This window comes from Necator americanus, chromosome III (assembly GCF_031761385.1).
Source record: "Necator americanus strain Aroian chromosome III, whole genome shotgun sequence".
NCBI classification, from domain to species: Eukaryota; Metazoa; Nematoda; class Chromadorea; order Rhabditida; family Ancylostomatidae; genus Necator; species Necator americanus.
The window spans coordinates 31,979,342-32,001,047 of NC_087373.1; the positions used below are offsets into that span (position 1 = coordinate 31,979,342).

At 39.9% G+C, this 21,706-nt stretch overlaps 1 protein-coding gene across 1 annotated transcript; it reads right to left on the reverse strand.

The window, feature by feature from the left end:
* Positions 1–1,598: 1,598 nt before the first annotated feature.
* RB195_011650 (uncharacterized protein) lies at positions 1,599–16,972 on the reverse strand (the record flags this gene model as incomplete). The annotated part of the gene is made up of 11 exons (XM_064193171.1): positions 1,599–1,741; positions 5,592–5,793; positions 7,512–7,634; positions 8,319–8,427; positions 8,482–8,590; positions 8,713–8,808; positions 8,885–9,041; positions 9,190–9,274; positions 11,387–11,536; positions 13,423–13,550; positions 16,844–16,972. 11 exons carry the CDS (start codon positions 16,970–16,972, stop codon positions 1,599–1,601), a joined length of 1,431 nt encoding a protein of 476 aa, XP_064050754.1.
* Positions 16,973–21,706: the final 4,734 nt, after the last annotated feature.

Sequence of the window (21,706 nt, forward strand, 5' to 3'; positions counted from 1 at the left end):
CGCATCTTCCGGGCCGTTTTTTACGGCAATTAGGAAGAAATGGACGGAATCACCCCCCTCTCCATAGTCTCCCATGCCGTATACGAATACTCCACCTGAAATCCGTACCACCTCAGATTCGTGGATGATGCCTTTAATTCTGAAGTATTTTCCGGCTGTTTCGCACAAAATCAAACCTGCAAGATGAGCGAAATGGCGTGTCATTTTCGAAGGTTTTATTTCTCTCTAACTGCATCCTTGAAAAAATCCAATGACACTGATTTACCCGTAAAGCTCTGTATCAGTTTCAAGTGGATTTCTTGCTATTTCATGAGATTCCTGGCATTCGTAGCTGTGTAGGGACTGAACCATAGTAAAAAAAAGTTTGGGTTACACTTCGAACGTCTACTTCTACCTAACTGAACAAATAGGAGGACAAAAAAAAGGAGATGTATTGATTACTATTTCTCATCGTTTTTTGCATCCTAGACGTGTACCTTAGTTTCATATGTTCAAATTAATGCATCGATAAGGGACTGGGAAGTGGCTGAGACTGAACTGCACCCATCTTTCCTAAGTTTATCGATGGATACTTTGAAGATGTAAACAACTAACCGTTAAGGGCTAACAGCTTTAATAACGAACATAAAACGTTCGACATTTCAGGAAATTCTTCCCTAATCTAAGGGAACCACTAACACCATTAAAGAAAAACGAAACAGCTTGGAAACAGCAGAAGCATCTATCGAATCCCTAGATATGGGAATTCGTTTGCATCTGTGCAGGTGGGAATGTGAACCACAGGTGTGGATTTCATCCCACGTTTGAGTACACAAAACATCTTGTTCTTAGACATAACGACATCGATGAAAATTCCTTTTATTCTTCCCCGTATACAAATTATTTTGTTTTGGAGCACAGACAACTCATAGCATCATTCACAGTAGACTTCTAATTGAAAGACAACAGGAACAACTTGTTTGGATCGAGAAAAAAAATTGTCATGCGTGCTTTACGGGAATGATTTCTGTGGTACAACACAGAAAATCCCGGTTCCATGAAAAAAACAAGAAAAAAAGATCGTGGGCTGACTAGAATTATCACACTGGCAAAGTCGAGGTCGTTCCAATTGCTGTAGGACGCTCTCAAATAACGGGTACACGCTGATTAAAGGACTAGTACGATGAGATCGAATTTGCTGAGATTGGAAGTGAGGATGAATTGAGAGTTTTTTGTAGCCTTACCGCGAAACTAATTGCCACTGACTTTGTGTACAGAGTTTTCGTAAAGATTTTTGTTCTTTTCACTGCCGCAGTACGATCGCAACGCGTGCGGCGGGCGATCGATAGTTCGAGCCGCGGGTGTCGCGGTCGCACGCGACAGTGGTAGTGAGGCGGAACAGAAAATTCTAACGCCTGTCCTTCATTGTAATTCGTCAACCTTGAATCCAAAAAATTGTCCTTGGCAATTAGCAACGGCGGTAAGAAGGTGGAGGTGTAACAGATGTAACTAGGTTGTTTTTTTTTTAAGTTTTTTTCTTTCCAACACGAATCTTCTGCTCGATTTCTGAGAGATTGGCTGGGATGACAAATGTAACACCTGCACCATGTTTGAGACCATTAATAATTTGAGATGAGCTTATGTGACATCAAACGACTCGGCTTAATTCCGCTGAACATTCGAGGCCTTTCAATGGATCTTCGTCGTACTTTCGTGGTTCCGTTGGCTTTCGATGAACGAGAATCGGCAGATTGAGCTCGATCTGAAAAATTTCCGTTATTACACAGTCGAAATCTATGCTTCAACGTGAATTTCATCCACTGATAGAGTTCGGATCATTTCCAGGATTTTTCATTCAGCACCTTTGAAAGAAAATTTCAGAGAACCGCTGTGATACTTTGCTTTTCTTCTTCATATGAATACAGGCAAAATTCCCCCGTATCAATTGCGTTACGTACAGCTCTTATGCAGTTCACGTAGCGTACAAACCGCTATCGATTGGTGATTGGTCTTGTTCTGCGATACTCATAAAAAAAAGCATAAGCAACGCACTAATTTAAATCCGTGTAGACACGCTTATATGGTTTTTTCCCAGTCTTTACTTTAAAATTAGGATATTTTCAAACAATGTAATGATATCAGCGTTAACTCGAACATTCCGCACGGAACCAGGAAACGACGTTGATCTTCAGAACTCGTTCAGTTCCTTGGAGTATTCGGACCATAAGACAATTAAAAAAGTCGAGAGCGGTAGTGAGATTTTTGAGGTTTTGTTCGCTTAACTTTCTAATTTTTCGAAGAACGCGAAATAGTTGGACAGTGCAAAGACTTTATCACTAATGACGCGATATATAGGTATGCGCAAAGTGTTGGACGATTGAACACATTTGGAGTGACCCAATGGTCATACTGTATGAAAATCTGCTTCTTTACGTGCAATTTTAAGTGCTCACTTCATAGCCAGGAATCAAATAGAGCACAATCCCCGTACTTATGTCAGAGAAGGGAGGCAAATAACCACTACCCTTCAATAGTTTTTGTCGCGCACGTTTACGATCGTTTAGACGTCATCGAAAAAGATAAAAATAACCACTGACGCAATCCTAAAATGCATGATGAGCGTTATGCGCCTGAACATTCTGTTTTTGGAATAATTCCCTATATGATTAATATGATTAAATGGGGATTGTAGATTTTCAATCCTCCCATATAAGAAATTTACGAAATATTGAAGGGCAAAGGGTGAGGGGGCTCCGTAAACGAGTATTATTGCTACTTGCATGTGGCTGGCCCTGTTTTCACTAAACGCAATCAGACGTTTAAGTGCATGCATTGGGAACATACGAGCTATATAACCCACTTCGTTATTTGCGGTAAGATTTCCATGCATTGCAAGAAAGTGCTGTCGTCAAGCACATCGCCAAAGCCCAAAACTTGAAAGGTCAACTGAAGACCTGAAGGGAACATGGAATCTTTGGCAACAACCATTCCTTTCGTCACGCTGAACTGCCGAACACCGTCGAGTGAAATCCAACAAGTCGCCCTGTGTAGGCTTCTACAATATCTCCGAGAGGGGTTTGCTGGGCTGCAGGAAATGCGCATCAGAGACCGGCTCGTAATCAGCATCGAAAATTACACCATATACTGCGGCGATGCTGATGAAGAAAGTAGGTGGTAGCGCGATAGCTGTGAGGAAAGATTACAAGAACCTGGTGCAGAGATTTGGCTCAACGTCGTCTAGATGAGCCATTGTCTAGATGCGTACGACTAGGGATAGCAGAGGACGTAAACTCCGGATCGTAGGTGCCCAGGCACCCAGGCACCTGCGAAGAGCGCTGAGGACAACAATAATAAGGCCTTCTATGATGAACTCAATGCATTGGTGCCTAAAATACCCAGCCAGCAGGTCGCAATGTCAGAGTCAACCCAAATGTGAAGATGGGACCTGAATAACATGTCCTATATGCTAGGAAAATAGTAATATCCAACGGAGCGTACGTCTGGTAACGGTCACCGTCTGGTCGACTTTTCTGACAGACAAGTCACATCATTGTCTTCACGTTTTAGAGAAATCATCGACGGCATCAGCTCTCGAGGGAGCTGATGCCGTCGATGATGATTTAACTGTGAGCATCATTCAGTTCTTCTCAATCTTAAGATAATGTTCCACAAGAAAACTGAGGAGATTATCTTCAAAATCTTCTTCAAAATCGACATGGCAAGTCTGAAAAAGTTAGCCTTTGCATCTGCGGAGATAAGATATTTATATGCTACGCCCGCACAGCGGCAATTCCAACCAAAAAAGGTGTCTGAGGAGGATGTTGCGCCCCCAGCTGCAAAAAGTCCGTGAAACGAATGGACGTCAATAGCGAACGAGTTTGAAAGGCGTGGGAGGACAAGAACCCGCAGAATTCCTATGCTTTAGTGAAACAGTATATCGGTAAAATGAAAAAAATGTTATCCAGTTCTAAACACTGCTAAGGGAGTGCCTGTCAGTGAAGCAACACTTGCAATTGGAAGGAATCACCTCAAGACCTTACGGAACCGGCAAGAACCCCATCAGCTCCTGTACTCAAGCAATTTCATGGAACGACATATGCTGTTAACGAGGAACCAACGACCAAGTAGATGGTTCTGGTTTGCATCCAGAAGATGAAAAATTAAGATTCTGGTGGAGATGACTGATCTCGAGTACGCCGACAATGTTGTTATATCCGCGGAAAGCAGCACGAAACTTCAACATGTTGTCATCCTTGTATGGAAGCTAGCTGCAGCCTATAGACTACGTATACTCCGTGATAAGTGCAAGCTGATGTGGACCCTTTCGAAACCTCAAACGTGAATCAGGGTGGACAGATAATGGATCGATGTCGATGACTTCTGTTACTTGGGCTGTACGCGGAAGAAACACGGCAGCTACAAGAAAGACCTTCAGCGAAGATGTGCTAAGGTCTTCCGCATTTAACTCCTAAACGAAATGGTGGTGTGGTCCCCTCTATCCCCAAAAATGTGATGACAAGCTGCGAGTCTACCTATCCGCATTTTCCTATCATGGTCTACGGATCAGATACTTAGGTAGCGCCGTTTTCGGTGATGGAATGTCTACTGTCTACGGTTATAGAACGCTTGATTGGACGTAAGGGAAGAAGCTTAGGCGGCTGTTTGGCTAGGGTATATCAAAATAAAGATCTTTACGCGGACTGAAGTGGTAGAGGAGAACCCAGAACACTCGGCGTGGATAGGGAGTTCAGGTGAGACGTAAGTTCCCACAGGATGTGGAATAGCGAAGAATAGATTGATCATTCGCAAGCTCTTACACCAGATTGGGAAAGGTGGACAGAGCTATGTTCAAGGACGACTTACCTCGGCGAAGATGAGGGCAATCGCGCCAGGCGATAACTTAATATCACCTCTCGGATTAATTAAAGTAAATCAACTCAATGGTAGAGTGCTTGGTGTTAGGGGCAAGGAAACAGACTCTCAGGGATACTCGAACTTCGCCGCGGAGCCTGAGCATGCGGTTTACAAGAGGTTCTCGAGAATGGGTGATCATGTTTCGGGAAAACGATTCCTGCTGCAGGTTCTGTTCCTCACAGAACCGCTGTGAGGCCTTGACAGTGGGTGCAACCCCGTTTCCTCTAGCGTAACATTTTGCGCACTTGGGACAAAATTCCACTGCGACTGGTAGATGGATCATACCAGCCAAGTCTTTCAGCCCTCTGAGGTCGAAAAATTGGAATCAAACTTGGCTGGGAAGTGGGAAAAACACCTACTCGATGCATTGGGTCTCCCCGCAGGTCATTGTAAGGCTGCACTGTGCACTTTATCTTCCGCCTTATTGTCGTTTTTCAGTTAAATCTGATCTAAAATTGTCAAGAAGGGATTTGACTTATTAATCTTATTTGAACTAGGCTACAAAAAATGGGAAAAAAGAGAATTGATTGGTAGATGATTTTTTTTTTTGAAATAGTCTCAGGCTGAAAAGCTTGGGGGCAGGGTCTCGGCTGGCGTCGAACCATTGGCAATACAGATGTTGTTAACAACTCATACCGCTGACTTATCAACAATTTTCAAATTAATTTAATCATTTTTTCTTCGAGAAAAATTCTCACCTCTGAGAGTGGTTGCACTGTGTAGGCTACCATTCTTCTCAACACTTGTCGCTCTGGCCAAACTTCTAGCTGTATCATAGTCTGTATCGCTGCATTCAGCTTGCGCGATTGGAGCTCCACCGGAAGAGGCTCGACCGTTTGTTTTACTCGTGTCACGTATCGGAGTTGAAGGTTTTGCTGACGTTGTTTGTGGTCGTTCAACCTAAAAAATGTATTTCATAGTTCATATATTATTCATCCTAGAAGTTCTGCAAAGTATTGAAGATTGCGACAGTAAAGATTCAACGGAACGCCGTAAAATTTCTAATATTGCAAAATAATTGAATAAAGAAAGAAAAAGGAGTCAATAAAGAAAGCGAAAGAAATAAAAGGTAAAATTTGACATTTCCCTAATTCGTTAGCCCGTTATGTAGAGGAAGAACGACCCTTACCGTAAACGGTCCGCGTAAATACGGTAATTTTTTCAAGTCTATTTCACTATCATTCTTGTTATTATTGATTACTATTTTACTATTGTAATAAATCAACTATTAATCCATTTATTTTTACACATATCATGCTGAGCATCATTACATATAGTTGGGTCAAAACGACATGAAGTACGGACCGTTGCGCAAGCGGCCGCGCTCGGAAGCGATGCGGTGGAGACAGCGGTTGGAATCGAGGTGGGACCATGGCGAACTGCAAAAGTGTGTGGCGGTAGCGTGGATCCTTACACCATCCCAACCTCTACGCTCCACCGCTCCGCTTTGAGCGCAGCCGCTTGCGCAAATGTCCGTGTTTCATGTCGTTTTGACCCGACTATATGTAGTGTATCTGCACCTATCCACACATTCTGAGGTCAACAGTTCTTAACCGAAACCTTAACCGGCACAGCACTTTGTACTTTACTTTGTACTTACTAGTATGAAGCCAGAAATAGTATAAAAATCCCTTCCATCCGCTTCAGAATAAAAACAATAAATAACGTACCGCGATATGAGGAAGTGATGGAGAGGAAATCGCTTCACAAGCTAACGCCTAACAAATTCTTCAAATAGGAAACTACAAAATATGAGATTTGTCAGAACTTTCAATCAAAACGCTATGGATAGGAATTTCCGCCCAGCAAATAGTTATATCAACCAAAAAAAAACGCTTATTCAGTAATATTTCCAATAAATTTAGGTGAATATCCGGCTCGAAATCAATCAATATTACCCAGTGGATTCCAGCTTTTCTGCGTCACAATGCGAGAAAAAAACAGTTTTCGGAATGTTCTGCCTTGTTTTCACTTGTATTCCATATTTTTCTATTTCTACAGCATCCGACGCTTAGATTTCTTGATGAAAGACTGGAAAAAAGGTGGGGGGATTTAAAACGAAGAGAAATGTGTAGGTGCGTAGGTTGGTGCTATCGTCGTAATTCGGAGTCGTTTTTCTCAATTTTTTCTCAATTTTTAAGGAATTGTTAATAGTAATTATGAGATAGTCGTATACTGAATCCTTAATCGCCTGTATTTTTTTAAATCTAAAAAATACTTCTATAAGATTTTTGTATTACCGGAAGAAAATAAAAAAGTAATTTAGCACTTAAAAAAGCTAACTTATTGTTGTATATTTGAAAAATTCGAAAAAAAAGTTACAGATGAAATGCATGGTTTGATATGGAGGGAATCATCAAACCTCAAACCGTATCGTCACTCTTCGTACTCTACTTACGGTTACAGTAACGCGTGTCCAGTATCTGTGTATTTAGCTGAGCTAAGGTGAGTAAATCAACGCATCATGCATTTCTACCGATTTTTATGCTCTTAGCGGTTTGAACGTTGTTGAAATTCTCGAAGGTCCACTAATTTGTCAGTTCGTTTCGTTCATGGAAAATTTTAGTATACATATATTTATATTAATGATTAATAATGCATGAGTGCTTAAAACTTACAATTTTGATCTTCTCATGTTGTATTCGCTTGATATGTGTCTTCTTCTGATTCATCATGTCGTACAGTTTGTTACGATAATCGTCTATGGACAGTTGAATGTGATCCGGAAGTGGAAGAGTCACCTGAAATCATCGTTGAGGCAGATATCGTTGAAATTAAATGAGGTGAATAGAGATGATCGCTCTATACAGTATAGAAGGAGCCTAATTGATCTTTTTGATCCAAGTAAAAGCAGACCGAGAGGCTCAGGTGAGCGTTCTGCCGCGTAATTGCCTACGGTGGGTTCCTTGAATACAGACACGTGTAAAATGAGCTGCAGAAGAGCGTGTTTTTTTTACTAAAGCATAAGCGGCAAAGGATCCACTTTAGTCCTTAATAGCCCATAGAAGCGGCTGGGTCTAAGCGTTTTTCCAGAAAATTCTTTAGGACATCCCAGAGTTAAGCATTTCGTAAAAATATCTAATGATGAAAGTCACCGTTTTCTTAAAAATAGCACATAGGTCAGGGTTCAAGGCGTAAAATAACAACGATTGCATGCATTTTCTCTTATACTACCTATTATTATTTGTTTAGCTCATTTTCCTTTCATTTTCAGTTATTTATTATTTTTGTATTTCTTTCCTATTTAAATCAATCTATTTTTGCCGTGCAGCAGGGATACCATACATACTTAAACCGTTATAACAAACAAACACAAACTATTTTACGCATTTACACAAGTGCGAGAACTGTTCCCTGTGCTGCATACGGGATTCTTCTGTTTTCTCCGTACAAGTTTCCGAAAAAAAATTCTTTCAAAAACCCACATCGTACGGTAATATCGGCTCATCAGCCGGATTATGAAACTGCAAAACATATGGATGAACGAGGCACTGCTCGACAGTAAGGCGACGATGCGGAGCAAAAATCAATAACCTGGGAAAGAAAACATTTGAAAAAAGTAAATATATTCAAGGAAGCAAAAATTACCTATGTATAAGATCAAGAGCATGAGGATTACTGGTGGCTACTATAGATTCCAGTGTCTTCCGTGGCCTTTGAGGCATTTTGTCGAGCACCGATAGAGCATAGTGACTGCCTGAATGGATCGATGAATGGGTGAATGAATGGGTGAATGAATGAATGAATGAATGAATGAATGAATGAGCAAACGAATAGATGAATGAATAGAGTAGTGGATGAATAAAGTGCTAGGCTCACCTATACTCTCTATATCTGCCCTGCTTGGTCGCGCTATAGTGTTCATAATTCGCTCTATCTGATTAATTGTTGAGGTTCCAGGAAACAACGCTCGTCCTTTAAAATATGTATAATCCCAGAATCGTCTGCATCTTTGTAGTCCCCTAATGTCTCCTTAAACCAAAGCGCCTACCTAAGAGCATTTCAGCAAGGATACATCCAAGGCTCCACATATCAACACCTTTCGTGTATCGCTTAGCGGCCAACAGGATTTCCGGGCTACGATACCAACGCGTGGCAACGTACTCGGTTAATTCGGGCATATTTTGACCTTCTGGGTAGTCCTCCAACTATAAAATATTACTGTAAGGTATATCATAAAGAAATACAAAAAGTAGTATTTTAAATAGGTTTGGTTAGGAAAAATACCATTTTTAATTAAAGGTTCATGTATATGAACCTTGGATACTGCTGAAAAGTGATCATAAAAGTACTTACCGAGGATAGCGACCGCGCAAGTCCGAAGTCTGCCAACTTCACTCGACAATCAGCATCCAGAAGCACATTCGATGGTTTCAGATCTCTGAAATGTAACAGTAGGAATTACACCGTATTTACACAATTCTACTTGAGTTTGTTCTCGTTTTGAATCTTTTTTTAATGCTGGCGCTCTCTTGCGGTGGCTATACTTCTGCGTAACACGGCGCCTCTGCGCAACGCCCGCCTAAATGCTAACTCTCATACGTAATCGACGCTATGTTCACGTATGCAGCTGTAAGGGCTGCGTGACAGTTATGATAGTTTCGGTTGTCATCGTACATCTATCACAAGTCGACCACAGTACCCATTATTAAACGTTGTGAAGTAGCAGGTAGCCGATTATGACAAATTCCATGAGTTTTACAGATTATCTTGCGCGAAAGTATAAACGCAACCTGTAGGAGGAAAAAATTGTTTTACTTGAGGTTAAGAAACTGTGAGAGATAAGCATTTTTAGCGAAAATAAATGGGAATAAAGCAAATGTAGTAGATTACGGACAGAAATTAAACATTCTCACCAGAAATTGTTTCAGAGTTCACGAGGTTCACGTGCATTCTGTGTTCGACGCCTAATTTCGGAAAATTTCTGCTTCGAATCTTTCCTATGTCTAATTCGTTGCTAAAACATATCGCATCCACGACCATAGTGGAAACGATTAGAACATTGTAAAAGTGTTGGTTTACGTCATTCGCTTTTTTCTCAGCGCTTTTATTGTTTCTCGAATATTAGCGGCGAGTCCTACGTGTGTTCTCAGAACAAACATGGTGATAAATCGTCATGAAAATCCCACCTGAGCACGATTAGCAGAACCGAGCAGAAAAAGCGTAATCGTTTCCGGCACAGCAAATTACATCGCAGTGCTACCTACACCTCAACCGTGAGGAAATGGAAAAGTGCAATATTGCACGAGGTTGAGCACGAGGGGAAAATCGCGTGGTCGGTGATGTAATCGGAGTAAAGATGGCGATTTAGCTAGAAAACGCTGCGAAAGTGTTCCTGTTGACGTCATCGTAATTAGTTTTGCACGATGCGCGAACTGACGTGTATAAGACTCTTTCGTTCTGTTTATTTGTTTATTAGTATCGTTATGAATAAATAATGAGCTCATAATGAGCTCATATGGACTCATCGCAAGGAATACTATCGTCACTAACATATTATATTCAAAGCTAGTATTTGCAGAAGTTGTTGATGTTTCAGCCGCTGTGGGGACAGCGGCTAGGAAGGTCCCACGTCACAAAAACGTCATCGCACAACGCAATTATTCATGAGAATTTGGTTCTCATGGTGAAAAGCCGCGCTGCCACCGAACAATGAGACGCATGTATTTTTCCTGCGTGCAAAATTATGTGCAGTTTCTTAAAATGGTAAGCGGATAACGCAGGACGCCGAAATCCACCTAAAGCATCCTTTAGGATCAGGATAGCGCGAGATCCAAAGTGGTGGGATTTCCTTACGAATCGATAAGGTTAGTGCTGCACAACAAACGCAACCGCTCTCAATTCTCCACAATTTTCCGGGAAAACGGCAAGTGAAACGGCCTTATTGTACAGGATCCCATTACGAGGCACCTAACAACAAGTGGAACATCTGCGAGAGCACGCACACAGACATTTCATCTGCGAGCGGGAAAAGCACCATCGGCAGCCCTCGATTGTGTGTTCGCTCGCAAACGCGGCGCGTATGCGTGCTCTCGCCGATGTTGCACGTCATTAGGTGCCTTGTAGGGGGATCCGGTGCAACAAAATCGTTTCCCATGCCGATTTTTCGAACGATTAGGAGGAATTGATGGCAACAGCGCTCATACTTGTGAGACATATCCCTATATTCTCGTGGAAAGATCCTAACACCCTCATATTCGTGGTACGCTGCCTTCAATCAACTAAATGAATCTCTTTGCTTCGTTCCTAACTCCTCCGTAACGTCTACCCACTAATCCATTGGGAAAATCGGATTAGATTTCCGCACGTGTAATGCCAAATAAAAGCGTGTAAAGCCAAATCCCCTCGTCATTATTGAATAGGGCCTGGGGCAATATTCTCCAAGAATTTCGGCGTGTTCGGCGAGAAAAACTGCTAACGCAGCGCTGTGTGCATCAACGCAAAACTATTGTGTACTTGTTGAAAAGTGAATAAATATTTGCTTTGTGCTCACCTATGCAAAACATTTCCGCTATGTAAAAAACGAATAGCACGAAATAGTTGACACATGATGTATTGCTTGTGCACGTCCTTTAAAATTGTCATCTTCTTAATCACATTGTGTAAATCGGCCTCCATATACTCGAATACCAAGTAGATATCCCTGAAAATAGCAGAAAATTACGCTTGGAGCTTGTTATTTATGTTCCTGTATCGGGGTTAGCCATAGGTCGTGATATTAGCAATGGGGCGAATTATAGGACTTTTCCTGGTACGTTCAGCTGTAATAGTGTAGTGTCACTCTCATCTACGATCAAGGACCTTTTCTCTTAATTTATTTGTGTCGTTATCTATCTTATTATATGGTTGAAGATAATTCTACTGCTTTTGTCGGAAGTCAACGAGATTTGAATTATAGGTTCGGTCCCGTCGCCTACGAGATAATGAACTAGAATCATCAACGAGCAACAAGTAATAAACAGTAAACAACTAGATCGAAGAAGTGTAGGTGGCTAGTTAGTAAGCAAATATGTCGGGAAAATTACATAACGTGCCAGTAATTAAGGGATAGAAATGGTGACGATGAATTAGAATCGTTCGGGAGTCATACTTCATCGAATCCAATAAAAAAATCTAGATTTAAAGTCAATTATTCCTACTGTATGAGTATACAGTATCTAAATATAGTTATCCATATGACTTTTTCTTTCTCAAAGCACCAATTCCTCAAATCAAGAGAACAGAAGTTTAACGCATGCATTAAAGTTTTGACGATGTAGAGTCGGGTAAAAAAAGCGCTTCGAATGCAGCCGTTCACAGGACAGCAGCGAGATTCAGGTCATTCAGTCATCCGTACCTGATTGTACCTTTAAAGACAGGAATTAAACATTCATCACGAAACTGATGTAGTTAGGAAACCTGTGGGGTGAGAAATAGAACATAGAAATAGAAATAATATAGGGTTTGGAGTGTAGTTATGAGTGCGAACGTAGACGCGATAAATTCTCTCTAATCGTCCTGAAAAAAAGGCTTGGAAAGCGGCGTTCTTTTCCACATGAAATACGCGAAACGCGCTGCACACGCGCCGCGCCCACGAACGAGCGGTCAGAGGACGTTAGTCGTCGTCGGAAAACGGAACGGGGAATCACTCATCTGCCTATTCAAGTAGAGGTAATGAAGAGGCTGCTGAGGCAGACGGCCCGGAGCGTGAACGAGAGTGACGCGTTCTAACGTGCATCGTAGGAACGAAAGCAGTTCTCACTCCGTTTTTCAAGACGATTAGGGGGAATTGTGCGAGGAAACACTGGTATTCGTCTTCAAAATCCCGAACTCTATTTTTTTCCGTACAAAGACCCAAACATCGTTAGTTTCGTGATACGCGCTACCTTTAATCTCAGCTCCTTCCTATCCTTGTTAATGGTCCCTTGGTATTTTCACCCATGAGGCAAGCAAAACATCCAAAGTCAAACTAAAATTGGGAGAAAACTGCAAAGTTCCAATTAATGAGAATAACTTCCGGAGATTCGGTCCTTGTGAGTAAAAGATACATAAATACAAGTTCTCGAAGGCTCACAAGATTGTAACCCATTTCAGTGAAGTTCTGTTTAAAAACTCAAAGCAGGTTTATGAGAATAAAGCAGAAAGTAAGAATTTTGTCGCAGAAGAAAAAAGATGTGAAATGAGTGAAGGAATGAATGAAAAACTTGAGGGTTACAGTGGATTGATTCCTGAAAGAGGGTGATATTGATCTGTGTGGGCAGGAAAGTCGAAGTTATGATCTCCTACACCAAACGACACATTCCTCTAGCAACTGATTCGCACATTCCACTGTTTCCCTACCGTTCCGACCCTGATAATCCTTGAAAAGAGTTACAAATCACTGAATCACTGGTCCCATCACGAAAGTCACAAGAACTCATTAGATTAATGACGGCTTCGCTGAATATGTAGGTAGTTTTCGTTTGTTTGTGTTACGCGTCCCACACCTACGCATAACATGCTCTAGAAACTACGTAATGAGTACAACTTCGTGGGAATAGCGAATCTCACCTGTCATTATCGGCTTTGTGAATATTAAACAATTTGATGACGTTTGGATGTCGTCCAAATTCCTGCAGAAACATCACTTCACGAAATGTTCGTTGCGAATCCGTTTGATTTCGAAAAGCATCGAAAATCTGAAATTAAATTCCCTACTAGACGAGGTAAACAATATTTAGAATTTTTTTTTATACAGTCAACAAATTACTGATCATAAAACTAGCGCTACTAACATATCTCCCTCAGTTAACGTAAATTATTCGTTGTTGTTGCGATAAGATGAATGTTAGGTAATAAACTCGTGCACTTGGAAGAAAATCCTTCGCAGCGCACAGCCGCTACCACATTCAAACTACAAATCGACGAAATTTTGCACAAATCGCTCGTGAACTTAGAAATATTACTGCTCGACTCTTTTCTATTTGCTTGACTCGAACTAAACGCGGAATTTACACATTTATTTGGAATTGAGCGGTTCTCCGCTATGAAGCTGAGTACGTAATATCGCGTGACACGGTTTTGCACATTTTCTTTCGCACTGGATGGTTTTTTTTCCACAGGAGACGTCGCTCCTGAACGTAAATGAAATGTGACATGCGAGGCGATGAAGATTTTGCTTATGGGTTGTACATGTTCAGAAGAAAAATTGGGGAGAAGGTGCCACAACGTTACACTTGTTTTCAGGTTAAGCATAATCTAAAAATACTTCTAAAAAGGGAAAGTCTTTCAAGAACTGTTTGTTGGAACTCCATGAAAAGTTGTGATAAAAACAAACTTTGCGTGAATAAATTCACAAACAATTCAACAAATATCCATTCCTGAAACGTCCTGCACATACTTTTAGAAAGCGAAATTCTTGTGAACTTCTTTCTTCAAAAAAGTAAACTTATTTTGACATTTCACTACCTATCTTCAATTAGGAAATTGCCAAAAATTCGAAAATACCCTCGGATCGCGCATCCAACCAAATCCAGGTTATGCTACGAGATCCGATGTAATCCATTTGATTTCTTGCACGAGCTGCGGCGACGAATTACTTCTACCTACTCAATCGGCGGGTTGGTGTTACCGCCTGACGCGGTTACCCGCCTCGATCTTCGCCAAGGCGGGTCGTTCTTGATCACAGTTCTTTGCACAGAATCCATCCATTCGTTACTCTTCCATATCCATCGAGCAATGATTGCTTGCGTAAACTGCCTATTGACACCGACGTGAGTACTTTCCTGTTCCTTTCCAACAGTGTCCGGCACTACAGCGTAAACGGAAAGTGGTTGCCAAAGATTCCGCAATCGCTCTTGGTATTTGACTCATTTGTGAAGCTTGTACGTGTCTACAGCGTATATTCTACAGATTCTACAGATGTCGGATGGCATTTAGTGGAAGCAGGGCCACCGCGAGGAGGTGGCAGTCAGACTCCGCCCCTGGGCACGAATATGTTGGTGAAACGGTGCGACCACTACACAGCCGTATCAAAGAGCATGTGAAGAGCGAGAATAATTCACTGGGAATCGACACCTTAAGGCCCCTCATAGAATATAAGAACAATTTTTCCGGAGAAAATTTCGAAATTAACGTCCAAAGCTTGGGGCCTGAATCTGAAGCGTTGGCTTGAAAATCGTTGGAGGCATTTTGGATCCTCCCCCCACCCCAAAAAAACCGCCGAGAGGAATCGCAAAGAAGAATATCACTCGCGGGAACTCGCGTTATATCTCGGATTGCTCTTCCCACTCGAATGAGACGTTCGAATCAATCGCTGGCCTGATCGATCAGTAAGTGGTCACTACTAAGTAAGAGGCTTCTCAAATCCATGGTCAGGAGGTTTAGTGTAGTCGCTACGTTATTTGTTGACAAAGTAGGCTTGGAGGTCGTCTGTAAGTTGTGAAGAGATCTGATCGATCGTTTAGATTGTGAATTGAATCGCCTATTTCGGGATCTTTCCGAAGCGTTGGCTGAAAAAAGCAATTAAGAACCTCATTTTCCCCCTATCAAAAATCGATACAGATCGAGGATAGTTCTTCTTTTTCCACAAATCTCCTTGAACTTCTTAGATCTTCAGATACTAGCGGTCTATACGCTTACAGTGCTCGCGAATCAAGTCTTCCAAATGTCGCATGCAGGCGTGCATCCAGAAAATCAACGTAACTCGTTGGTGTTGGTGAAGAAGTAAGTGAATCCATCTAGGAGTCTGTGAGAAAATTCTTTCAGTGCTCCGTTTTTCGAGAAATATTTTAAAGAAAAGAATCCTTAGAAATGTCCTTCAACTTGCTTACGTTATTACAAATAAATATAAATAGAGTATAAGTAGAGTAAATATTAAATATAAAGTAGAAGTATGAACGGGTAAATTTCTTCATAAATAGAACACTGAGCGCAGCGTGGCGGAACGCATTGACGGCTAACGGCCACTATTCTTGTGAAACAGACTGTAAACATGCATCCTAGTGATTTTTAATGAATAATTAAGAGAAACTAATGCTCTCTGAAGTATTTGATCATTATACTCTTTGATCTTTGAAAGTACTGTAGAGCTTTGAAAAATTTATTAATTGCATCGATCATCTGAAAAGATAAATTACGGCATCCTGGAAAAAAAAACCGAAAAGAAGTAGTCTCGAATTTAAAAAGGAAGGAAAAACTCGTTAGGTGCAAAACCTTTTAAGGCGTAGAAATAATACAAAACCCTGACGTTTTAGATCTGAACAAATTTTAAGACCGTAAGCCCGAAATAAACGCGATAGCCGAGGTTGCGTGCGATTGCGATTTTGGATTGGACTTCATTCGAAGCATAACCATGGTTTTGCCGTACGGTGGGACCTTACGATACAATGGGACCGCATGAAAAGTTTGTTAGATGGCCAAACAACCCTTCGAAGAAAAGGAAAAAATCAAATTTGTTTCCTTGTTCCAAGCATTTGTGATATTTTCAACTTTCTACAATACTTTACTCTGCTCGAAGTTTGGTTATTACATTGATGACGCCCAATAGGTCACAGAGATATCAATCTAAGGTAAAACTTTAGTTTTCTTAACTTCGCTCCTCGTATTTTTACCCCTCCTTTTCCATGAACAAACATTTAAAAAAATGTTTGAGAAGAACTTGATTAAAGATCAATTCTTCAGTTGTTTTTGCATTTCTTCTGGATCTCAAAACCCGACCATGTTAGTTTTTAGGGGAATTTTATTAGAAGAATGACGTAGCTGTATTTCTACTGATACTCCGTTAATTCCAATCCACCTACAAAACTAAACGAGATTCCCACAGCGCCATTTCGAGCGCAGCCGCCCACGCAGTTGCAATGATTAGAAGATTCTAAGATCTTAAAGGTGACGAGCCAAAAAAATTAAGACATGCCCCAAAACTAGTCAAAATTGTAATAAAACCTACGAAACACTAGAAGAACAAATTTTCCAGATGGGAAACCGTTCAAACCTTTTTCAGCGCCACAATCTCCTTCGTCCTACGGTCGACCGCTTTCCATACGATACCGTAAGCACCTTTTCCAAGCCTCTTTTGTAGTTCATACTTGTCCAGGACGTGGTCGTCCACGTCTTCTGTCATACCCGTCTAAATTGAATGTAATTATAGAAATTTGTTACTCTTCAACTTTTCCACAGAAAATTACGAAGAAAAACGAATATTTTTCGAAGCGAAGAGGATCTCTTTTATCCGCAGAAAATTACGAAGAAAAACTAATATTTTTCGGAGCGTTAATGAAAGCATCGATTGAATCATAAATGTTTGGATTTTCAAGAGTTTCTATTGTATAAAAACTTTTTTATAGTAAGTAAATAAGTGTGTTTATATAAAAAAAGAATTATAATGAGGATAAATAATGCACAGTAACTAAAAATATCAATCAGGCATAAAAAAATCTATTTTACTTTCTAGGAGGGAGATTTGAAAAAAATCCTTTTTTTTTGCCAGACAACAATTCTGTCCTCTTGGATTATTTAAATACAAAATTTGTATTTACGTAAGCATCATAAGCGGGTACAAAATTCTACCGTTTTCGACGAAGTTGCTATGAAATTGCAATGAATAGAGTGCATTGAGCATAACTCCTTGTTCTGCCCGCATCTATTATCCATTGTAAGATGGAAAAACTTCCATAAATTAGATTAAATACCATTCATTTAGTTTTCAAAAATCCTTCAAATATGGTCGGTATAGAAAATTAGAAGATTTAGTGGTTTTTGTAGAAATTTTCCTTCTAGAAATTTACATTAAACTAGTGCGATAAGCGCCAATAAGTGCTAATAAGCGTGCTATAGAAGATTTGTGAATGAAGAATAAAGTGCTGTGAAGGGTTCGTCTGAATCCCTATGAAATTATTAGAAATTGGAAAAAAACTGAAATAAAAAAATTAGAAATTGAAGGGAAGGAAAACAAGAACGATTTTCCTTGCATACTTCAAGAAGTGTCGTTAGTTTTATGGATATTGCTTTGATAATGAATCGGCAGGTAAGTTCTCTGTAAACAGGCTCATTACTGTAGTGGTAGGAATAAAGTCTCGTTCTCAGTTTAATTTGTTTCTGTTTTTTCTGTAGGGAACAGAATTTTCTTCCATCATTCCTATACTTATACGATTCTCCTTAGATTTATTGGTGTGGATGCCAAAATGGTAGAGGTTTAAGATGAACTGATATCCTGACATTCTATTCTTCTGTGCATCTTCGGATTCTCATTCTTAGAAGCGATTTTCAGGATTCGACTGCAATTCCGATAATGGCGGCAGAGGATGTGGCCCAGAGTTCTATAAATCTGAACCAAGCTGATTCACTTGCATTACTTCTTTCCACGTACAAACCAAGACTTAATTAGAAACCCTCCTCCAGACCCTAATAGATCCTTCTATGTGTGAAAACAATTAGATGGAAGATACTGGAAATTTCTGAGAAAAAAAAGGAAAGTGAAAAACGAGTGAAAAAGGAAAGGACTTAACCCAAAATAAATTCCATGAATTCAATGTAGCTTCTTAATTGCGAATCATCATTCAAAAAAAAATCATTAAATTTTCATAATCAGTAAATTTTAGTAGACGGGATATTTGGTAACTAGGTCGGAGGACTAGAATTTAAATGATTTTAGCATTAGAACAAATGATCAAATAATTTCAGAATTAAAATGTCTATTTAATTTCGAATTTTCGAATAGAAAAAAAATAAAAAGAAAGAATTTAGAAGCCAACTATGTACTATTTAAAGTAAACAAAAGAAAAATCTTGCGATGCTTCTGTAGAAGAAAGTGGTTTAGAAAAATCTGAAAAAGAAAAAAAACCTGAAAAAAAGAATCTGAAGAAGCCGAAGGCAAATTTTTAAAGAAAGCATAAGTGATGATCATTGAACATTAGATGATTTAATTTGATACGGATGGAGGATGCTAATCGGAGATTGTTTGGATTCCGTGTTCACGAAAATTAGAAAACAAATCTTCAAGGATCAGGAAAGTGAGGGGAACTACAAACTGTTCCTCCTTGAGTATGTAAAATTAATATCTCGCCACAATTCTTCATTATCTGTTGCTTTTTCAGAATTGTCGGATTTCCACGGAACTTCGGAAGAAAAAAAAAAGTTGACTGTTGGAGATATGTGGAGAGGAAATGAAAAGATGAATAGGGTGAAATGACCAAAAGAATTTGCAACATATGCTTACATAGCTTCAATTTTCGTTGCTCATTAGAAATGAACGCCTCCACAGCACAATTTTCGTATCAAAACATATGTACAGGCGTGTCCAGAAAGGATAAAAAGGATAAATGTCTGGCGTCAGTCAATCCGCTTGGGACGCGCCCACGCACCTTCAACTTCAATTCAGAATCGTTTGAAGTTAATGAACGCGTGTCTAACCTAAACAATGACTGAGGGGAGTACTGCAACCGATCTATCAGGTCAGTGTTCTTATCTTCCCAGACAAGTGTGGTACTAATTTATCGCACTCGAAGAGACGAAGAGATGAAAGGCTTGGTTGGGTCGAGGACAGTCTCGAACCATCGACCGTGCGGCCACAGCGGACCTCTTAGGGACTGCACTACAGCTGCCTCGTATGTCTTTATCTTCCCTCAATTCTTAGACTTATAGGTGTGGCTGCAAATTCAAAAATTAAGAGAAATAGAAGATTATGCAATGTTTGATGCAAGTTCGAAGCAGCGTGGATAAGAGCATTGATGTGCTGAGCTCAAGGAAGTAAAACTTCCTCATCTCAAGTCAAATTGTGGATTAGCTAACATGACGAGAACCTAGTTAAAGATTAAAAAAAAATAGAAAATAAGCAAAGTTACTGGAGTGCAAAAAAAAAGAAGGGTTATAATAATTCTTGGATGTTTTTTCCAAAAGTTTTTCAAAGTTTTTTCTTTCAAGAATTTCGCGTAGAAAGAAATTAAAATGGTTCTAAATAGACATTAGGGACTTTCTGATTCCTCTGCTCATTTAACTTGCAGTGATTGATCCCCGGGGATAAAAATACAAATGTACGAAATCTAAAAATTGGCCGATCCTGCCAACCCGTTTAACAGTTTTTGATTCAATAGTTCGCGAAAAAGATCGATATATTGATTTAGAATGTTGGACGCATGGCTGAAGGATACATTGAGGAGTTTGCAGTTATTGTAACATGTAAGATACATTTAAAGGACCACGCAGAAATGAAAGACCTGGAGTATCGTAATTTAATCACTTGTAATGTTTGTAAATTAACGTAGACATATTTTTAAATTAAATGATTAAAAGATGTAAATACCTATGAAGTAAATAGGATTTTGACTAAAGAACAGAGATGTTTTTTTTTCGTTGTTTTTCTAGAGTTGGTTCGTGAAAATAAAATGCTGAAAATACCAGTCCTCTCAAAATATTTGCTTTGTTATTTTCAAATCATAAACAATAAACACCATCATCACAAGTTCATTCAGCTTTATCGTTTTCAAAAAAAAAATCTTCAGAAATTCATAAATGATTTGTTTAGGTGTTCTCTACAGTTTTTCTCGAGTAATGAACAGGATTTATCCAAAATTTGCTCTACATCGATAAAAATGTGCTTGAATTCCGAACGGAAACCCGGAATTCCGACGTTTCCACTCCGCAAATCCTGGAAAATATGTTATTGGTTTGTTTTAGACGAAGAAAAAAGCCTTTCATCTCTGATTTGTTAGGATTTACTGTTTAGAGATGGAGAAAGAAGAGCAAGGAGAGACAACAAAATTAAATTCTTACGAAAATTAATTCTCTATTTATTCTTTTCTCAAATACACGGAAAAAACAAGAAGCAAGCAAAAAATAGCTCTGTGAATAGATGGGGATTTTTCTCTGAGATTTGTGATGCGATCTGCTGAGAAAAACATTACTTATACACTCATTAGTGGACGTAAAAAGAGACAATGATCCTCAGAATAGCAGAACTTCTATTCAAATATGCGATGCGTAAGAGCTGTATTGATTCCGGCACTACGTAGAGGAGACTCGTTGAGGATAGTCCCTTGGTGAAAGCACGGCGGCTACTGCTGACTGGAGAGCGTTCACCATGACGACGCGCTCGACGTTCTCGAACTCGCTCACACACGAACCCCCCTCCATTCCAGGCCGCTCTCATACGACGATCCACCAAACCTCGGATTCACCGACAACGGTTTCGGAAGCTGTGCAGGTTACACTGCATCGATAATGCACAAGGAAGTCGGATGGATTCTCCACCCGCGGTCGAAAATGTTAAGCTTTCCGGAGATGATAAAACACGGAAGTAAAAAAGTCAACAAAATCATGGCAGAGATGCAACAACATGCGCTTACCGATTCTTGAGAGGTTTTCAAAAACGAAGTTCTGATGGTTCAATTATCAGCACGTTTATGTAGCCAGTAGCACGAAGAAATTGCTTGGATTTGCGTCAGAACCGCAATCCAGGCTTAGTTTTTCAAAATTGGTCCGCAGCACTTTCAGCTAGGGACAATTGTTCTCAAGATAATTTTAATATATGTCTCCAGATACAATCATGGTTACATTTCGACATTAGAAAGAGAAAAAAAGAAGAAAGGGAGAGAGAGGGGGAAAGAAAGGGAAAAAGAAAGAAAGAAGGAAAGGAAACTGAAAATAAAATGTTGAAATGCAAAACTCGTCCAAATAACTCATACAGGATTGTGCCACTGTGTCCTCTCCACTACATTGTCACAAATTTCCTAATTTCAAGATATTGAACATTTTAGTGATTTATCATTTGAGGTACGGTAAAGTACGATTTACAGACTCCTACCTCTAGCTATGAGCACCCGAAGTAAGCTTAGGATTTTTTTTTGTTGAGTTCAGCAGT